Source organism: Schistosoma mansoni (genome assembly GCF_000237925.1).
Source record: "Schistosoma mansoni, WGS project CABG00000000 data, supercontig 0378, strain Puerto Rico, whole genome shotgun sequence".
Taxonomy (NCBI): Eukaryota; Metazoa; Platyhelminthes; class Trematoda; order Strigeidida; family Schistosomatidae; genus Schistosoma; species Schistosoma mansoni.
Window position 1 is genome coordinate 20,699 of NW_017386221.1, and position 7,857 is coordinate 28,555.

The 7,857-nt window shown below is 39.6% G+C and overlaps 1 protein-coding gene across 1 annotated transcript in view; it reads left to right on the top strand.

The window, feature by feature from the left end:
* Smp_199610 (hypothetical protein) overlaps window positions 1–570 on the top strand; it is a gene marked incomplete at both ends in the record, with an annotated part of 19,417 nt that extends 18,847 nt beyond the window's left edge. The window contains one exon of the mRNA XM_018792312.1: window positions 426–570. Within this exon, the coding sequence (XP_018644724.1) occupies window positions 426–570 (145 nt within the window). The remainder of the gene's footprint in view (window positions 1–425) is intronic.
* Window positions 571–7,857: the final 7,287 nt, after the last annotated feature.

The window sequence follows — 7,857 nt, forward strand, 5'->3', positions numbered from 1 at the left end:
GACCATCGTTGAAAGGCTGGAAGAACTGAATAGCTTCAAGAGATATTTTCTGGAGTTCTAGAGAGAAGCCATCACCAGTGGAGTTCAACCCTGTCTAATGTTAGATAGTAACTCACTGAAGCCAATGGTGAACGGTGGCGCAATTTTCCTGGATTGATTGAAGTTAGACATCAACAGAGTTGGATGCCGGCTCAGTGGTTGAAGTGTTAGCGCCTGAGATAGAAGGTTTTAGGTTTGAGTTCCGCGAGCGAGAGTGTGGGTGTGCACTGCTGAGGAATTCCATACTAGTACGAAACGACTGTCCATTGCTTCCAGGCTTTTAACGGTGGTCTTGCTTAAATCGACTCATGAATTCAACCATTTAATCACCACAATCTCCACAAAACCCTTTTCTTTTGTTTATTTGTTTGTTTTTAATTTATTAGCAAAGGTTTTACTGATGAAGAAATAAAAATGGTCTTTGAGAATTTTGATGAAAATAAAGATAACATATTATCGCATACGGAACAATTGAAATTAAAAGCTTCACTACAAGAACAAAAGGTTTGTACAGTAGATGTTTTAAAATAATAACAATAATGGTCAAACATCTTGTTTCGGTTTTCAATAATCCTTTAATTTGACTGATTTAAGTTAGATTTATAAGATATACCTGTTATGTCCTATAGTCTGATAAATATCACTTGACAAATTGTCAATCAGAATACCAACTTTTATTATCTTGTCTCTATGTTAAACTAATGATGTGTCAACCAGCACAAGCAGTTTTGAGTTAACTCTAAGTCGTTATTGATCATCTGAGATAGTAGCTGCTCGCCTAACCCAGTTGGCTCAGTTCAGAACACAAATATCAGCCTCCACTGCATGAATCCTATTTTTCAGACATACGCGCTTAATATATAAACGGACTAGAGCACATCACACTATAAAATGGGAAATGATAATTATACAAGATCAAGTCAATAGTGGCTGTGAGTACCGGAGACTTTAACTAATAGATTGGGAATAAATTTAGAATGATAAATCGTATTGCAGTAGTCAATAGGCCAAATGAAAGCTTATGATCAAAAGAATATGGGTATATATATGTATAATCTAGTTACTTAATAATTATCCTATAAGAATATATGTAATAATAGTCCACATACAACCCTTAGCAGTTACCGTTCATTTATCCTTTGTTCCAAAATAACGATACCGCCTACAGTTTAATGCATCTCATACATATAGTTCCCTATGTTATCATAAAGAAAGCAAAAACAAAGATTGGTTCAGAATAATATGAATTCATATACTCACTAGTGACTGGCTCCATGAGGTAATTCCTGGATTTTTAGTAAGAAGTCTTGGCCAGTGGAGTTAATCCATGTCAGGTAGAGACAGATATCTACCTCAGTATAATGGACGTTGGTCGCGCAATTTCGTAGATTGTTTAAAGTTAGACATTAACACCGATGGATGCTGACCAGCTCAGTGGTCTATCTGTTAAATGCTCGCACGCGAGACTGGTAGGTCCTGGGTTTGAGTCCCGCGAGGCGGGATCATGGATGCGCACTACCACTGAGGAGTCCCACAATAGGATGAAACGGCCGTCCAGTGCTTACAAGTTTTCCATGGTGGTCTAGCTTCAATTGACTCATGATTTCAACTATATGAAATTACTAGAATCTCCACAAAACCCCCTTGTGATCATTATATTTCGTTAGGTTCTCATTAGCTACATACAACCTGTATAATATTTGTAATCAGTGTTATTACAGATATTGACATATAAAGACGATGGTGATTAGAGATGAATATGTGTGTCATGATGTGGTGAAGATTCCAATGAAGTTAATTAGGTCATAAAAAATTTCGCTTCGGACAAAAAACGTTTTGGAGGGGAAGTTCCAGAATATTGAACTAGTGATTAGACCTCATGGAGTCAACAAACATTAGATGATTGTGTAATTGTGAGGATGGTCCACAGGTGAAGTCGAGGAAGCTGTAGGAAGCCCAGAAGGAGCCCAACATGTTCCATCCAATCAGCTTTTGGAAGAACATTCCAGAATTGCCACGTTTAGCTTCCCTATTGGACAATGCTGATAACTCCCTGTCTGCGGATTGGATAACTATAATGATGATTTTTTTTCTACTACAAACTATAAATACCTGACAATTTTGTACCATAATCGACACTGTCTGGAATAACATTCCTTCTACTTGTCTTCTGTCTTTTGATTCGTGACTTGGGAGGGTTCCAGCGTTCGACTGCTCAAGTATTGTGCGATAGACTAAGAATTCTAAGTTCCAGATACAACAACTGGCGACGGGGTTAGCTTATCAAGATGTTATTTACCTTCGAACATTTTGAAGCCTTGCTGGAGCGTCAAAAGAAACGATTTGAGCAGTTCCAGGTTCGTATCATAGAGACTTTAAAGCAGAAATTGAACCTAAGTCAAACTGGTGCTACAGATGATGCTTCCAAATCTAATGTCGACCATATTATTAATTCTATCCATGAGTTTAATTTCGATGGTTCGGCTGGTATTACTTTCGAAACCTGGTTCAAGAAATACGAAGATTTATTCAAGGTCGACCTCAGAAAATTTGATGACGCCGCCAAGGTCAGAATACTCTTAAGAAAACTTGGCACAGTTGAACATGAACGCTACAGTAATTTCATTCTTCCGAAGAACCCAAGAGATGTTACTTTTGATGAAACCATTGAGATTTTGTCACAAATCTTTGCTGAACAGTCGTCCTTATTCAATGTTCGTTATCAATGTCTGAAGATAACAAAAGCAGCTGATGATGACTGGGTGAAGCATGCAGGTTTAGTAAATCGTGAGTGTGAACGCTTCAAATTATCAACTATGACAGAAGATCAGTTTAAATGTCTCGTATTCATGTGTAGCCTTCAATCTTCCGAAGATGCTGATATCAGAACCAGAATTTTGAGTAAAATTGAACAGTGTCCAAACATAGCACTACAAGAAGACACTGCAGAGTGCCAAAGACTGGTAAACTTGAAACATGATACTTACATGGTCGAAAATAATAACCGTTTGCCACATGTTCATGCTGTAAGCGAAAAGAAAGAATTCTGCCCAAGAAATGCGTCGCTCACAGACAACCAGCCCCCATCTCCATGCTGGTCATGTGGAGGTTGGCACTATCAGAGGTTTTGCCCATTTAAAGAACATCTTTGCAGTAAATGTCATCGAAAGGGGCATAAAGAAACAAACTGCAGAAGAATCCAGAAACGACATTTTGCAAAACCTTACTTCAAGAAATACAGGTCTGGTGCATTAACGAAAAGAATATTGGTATCACATATCATAGCACGAAGTTGCCGCCAAAGAAAGTACGTAACCTTGAATATTAATAAACACCGTACTCGACTTCAGCTTGATACAGCTTCTGGTATTACTTTAATAAGCCCAGAAACTTGGAGGAAGATTGGGCGACCAACAGTGCATCGAACAACACAACCAGCGCACAGTGCATCTGGCGGAAAGTTAAATATTGTTGGAGAAATACCATGCATTGTGTCTAAAGGTGCGGTTACGACAAATGCAACCATTTACATTACGAAGAACCCAGGACTAGACTTATTGGGACTAGATCTAATAGAAACACTTAAGCTAGCAGATCATTCTATTAATAGCATCTGCAGACGAGTGACTACTGACAACTCCTCAAGGTGTAACTAGAAAAGTACCGTGCTGCAAAGACATCACAACGTTTTTAAAGAAGAATTGGGAGAATGTACGAAGGCCAAAGCCTTGTTAACCCTCAAACCTGGTGCTACTCCCGTTTTTCGACCCAAAAGACCTGTGCCCTACGCAGCGCTACCGATTGTTGAACAAGTATTAGAACGACTGCAAAAAAGTGGAATTATAGAACCAGTGAACTTTTCTGATTGGGCAGCTCCAATAGTAATTGTTAAAAAGCCCAATGGAAGTATTCGATTATGTGCAGACTATTCCACTGGATTAAATGACGCACTTGAAGCTCATCAATACCCCTTACCATTACCAGAAGACTTATTTGCGAAACTTAACGGGGTAAGTATTTTGCAAAACTAGACCTATCAGAAGCATATTTACAGATCCCCGTAGCGGAAGAGTGCAAACATTACTTGACAATAAACACTCATAAAGGGTTGTTTCGATATAATAGACTTCCGTATGGAGTAAAGACTGCCCCTTCAATCTTTCAACAAGTTGTGGATACTATGCTACAAGGTATTACTGGTACTGCGGCCTATCTTGACGACATACTAATCATGGGTACAGACTATGCTGACCTGGAGAAGAAGGTAGATATGGTTCTCAGACGCATACCAGATTTTGGGTTCACATTACTTGCTGAAAAATGTGATTTCTACATGGAACAAGTCCACTATTTGGGATTCATAATTGATAAAAACGGAAGAAAACCTGATACTGAAAACGTCGAGGCTATCAAGTCCATGCCTCCACCAACTGATGTGTCAACTTTACGCTCTTTCTTGGGAATGGTTAGTCATTATGTAGTTTTTCTTCCAGAACTGCATCACCTTCGTGCTCCTCTTAATGGGTTGCTGAAAAAAGATACCAAATGGTTCTGGTCATCTGAGTTCCAAGAAGCTTTCGTAAAACTAAAACAGCTCCAGTCATCAAACCTTCTACTCACACACTATGATCCAGATATTCCCATTATAGTCGCAGCAGATGCGTCCAACTACGGAATCGGCGCAGTGATCGCACATACCTACCCAGACGGGTCTGAGAAGGCAATCGCCCACGCTGCACGGTCGCTGACTATGACAGAAAGAAGCTATAGCCAGATAGAAAAAGAGGCCCTCTCTATTATATTCGCTGTAAAGAAGTTCCACAAGATGCTATTTGGCAGACAATTTACCTTACTAACAGACCATAAACCGCTGCTAACAATTTTTGGATCGAAAAAGGTATACCTGTATATACAGCAAACCGTCTACTGAGATGTGCAACGACACTGCTGGGCTATGATTTCAAGATAAAGTACCAACCAACAACGGATTTTGGACAGGCAGATGCCCTTTCAAGACTAATTAGTTCCCGTACAAAACAAGAAGAGGAGGTGCTCGTGGCTGCCGTAGATGTTGAGGCCGAGGTTCACACAGTATTAACAGACGCAGTTTCCGGACTTCCAGTCACATTCGAAGCAATTAAAGGAGCTAGTGAGAAAGATAACATGTTGAAGTTTGCTCGCCGCTGCATACTCAACAAGTCGCCTTCGTCGAGACTAAATGGAGAACTCTTGCAATTTTTCCGTCGACGACATTCATTGACAGTTGTAGATTCCTGCATCATGTTTGGCCACCGTATCGTTATCCCCAGAAATCTTCGAAACCAAGTCCTTAAGCACTTCCACAGCGGACACCCGGGGATAAGTAAAATGAAGTCGTTAGCTCGAAGCTACGCATACTGGCCATCAATGAACCATGATATAGAGCAAAAGTATCACAGTTGTTCGTCCTGTTTAGAGGCCGCAAAGAACCCAAATAAAGCTGAACCGCAACCATGGCCAAAACCAGACGGTCTATGGAAAAGAATACACGCTGATTTTGCCGGCCCGATACAAGGCAGAAATTACTTGGTTGTTGTCGACGCCTTCACGAAATGGCCAGAAGTATACGACACGCCGAAAATGGCGTCAGAGAGTACTATAAGAAAATTGACAGGTTTGTTCGCTTGTTTTGGGGTTCCCGAGATCTTAGTGACTGACAACGGCACCCAGTTCATGTCATCTGTCTTTAAACGGTTTTGCATTGAAAATGGCATATCACATCTACAGTCTCTTCCGTACCATCCTCAGTCGAATGGCCAAGCAGAAAGATTCGTGGATACTATAAAACGAGCTCTAGTCAAAGGGGGGAGGAGAGGCCATCCCAGAACAAGTAATCAGCAAGTTCCTTATGTCTTACAGAGTTACCCCCAATCCGGCAGTACCCGAAGGTAAGTCACCAGCCGAGTGTATGTTCGGAAGGAAAATTCGAACAGTCTTTAGCAGTATGTTGCCACCTAGAAAGACAAGTAAACCCACGAACGAAAATCATATGGTCACTCGTAGCTTCAAGGTAGGTGAAAGGATACTCGTTAAATCGTATCAAGGTGAAAGAAGGTGGGAACCAGGTATTATGGAACGTCGAATTGGAAGTGTATTGTGTCTAATCCGAAGAAATGTCGGAACTTGTATAAGACACATCAATCAAATTCGAAGGGATGGCAGAACATTGATGCCACAAAGCCGGCTCCCATTTCATTTGCTCATGGATTCATCTCCAAAAAGCACTCAGGCGCGCGAAGGTAGAAAAGATAAAAGACGCAAAGGCAAAGCGACACAAACTTCGAGAGTAATGAGTCGCAAGAGAATCACGGTAACTCAATTCCAGGTGGATCCGAGGAAAAGGTCTTATACAACAGACTTTAAAGGGGGGAGGTGTGAGGATGGTCCACAGGTGAAGTCGAGGAAGCTGTAGGAAGCCCAGAAGGAGCCCAACATGTTCCATCCAATCAGCTTTTGGAAGAACATTCCAGAATTGCCACGTGGAGCTTCCCTATTGGACAATGCTGATAACTCCCTATCTGCGGATTGGATAACTATAATGATGATTTTTTTTCTACTACAAACTATAAATACCTGACAATTTTGTACCATAATCGACACTGTCTGGAATAACATTCCTTCTACTTGTCTTCTGTCTTTTGATTCGTGACTTGGGAGGGTTCCAGCGTTCGACTGCTCAAGTATTGTGCGATAGACTAAGAATTCTAAGTTCCAGATACAACAGTAATGAAGGAACTGTAAACAGATTAATGGTTATAAAGAAAGATATGGATTAAAATCAGTCATCGAAGAAAAATGACAATGATGTAATCAAACTTCATAAAGGTTTGAAAGGAGAGTTTACATCCGATTAAAAGAACAAATTCCAAAAGGTCTAAAGTCAAATGAATTAAAAGCATTCAGCAGTGCCATCTCGAGAAATCTTCTTGACATCAATTGAATACATTGAAGTCGCTCTAGATGATTAATAAATAATCGAACTCCAATCTTATGAAATTTGTCGAAGCAATAGCAATCAAACGTCTAAAACCAGATCTGTATCCAAAATGAAATAGTAATAAATTTTTCTTTCCCTTAGTAACATTACAACCTTTTTATTACATCATTCATTATTTCAACTCTTTCTAAAGTTTGATTACATCGTTGTTATTAACCGAATACATGGACAGAATATATACGAAGTAACCAAGACTATATTTCATTAAAATCAATATCATTCGATCATTATAGAGTCATACTGTGGGCACAAAAAGATATCATAAATTCATTTAGTAATGTTCGTTTGAATCAGAACTCAGTGGCTGAGTGGATAACACAATGGCATTTGAAGCGAAGGCACTGGGTTCGAGTCCCAGAGTGAACATCAACTGTGAGATGCAGGTACATCCAGCTGACGAGTCCCAAATAAGACGAAACGCGCGTCAAACTGGATTCCACTGCTAGCCACTATCCAAAAGATATCATAGTTTACTTAGTTTATTGCTCAATGATATAAACCGTAAAAATCCAACTTGTTTTTCTTACTCTCTCTCTAATTTTTAATTCTATTTTTTTTATGTTTGTTCCTTTCTACTCCCCCTCCGCCCCCCACCGACACATACCCCATGTGAATAGATCGCTTTAGTTAGTGAATTAGCTAAAGAAGAACGTTTAGATTTAGATTCAACACAACCTGGTACAAGTCAATCCAAAGTAGTTCCAACTACAAAATATCAAATTGAAATAAAACAAGCTGAATTTATTCAATTATATAAACGTGTTAATCGTATTGAAAATGGT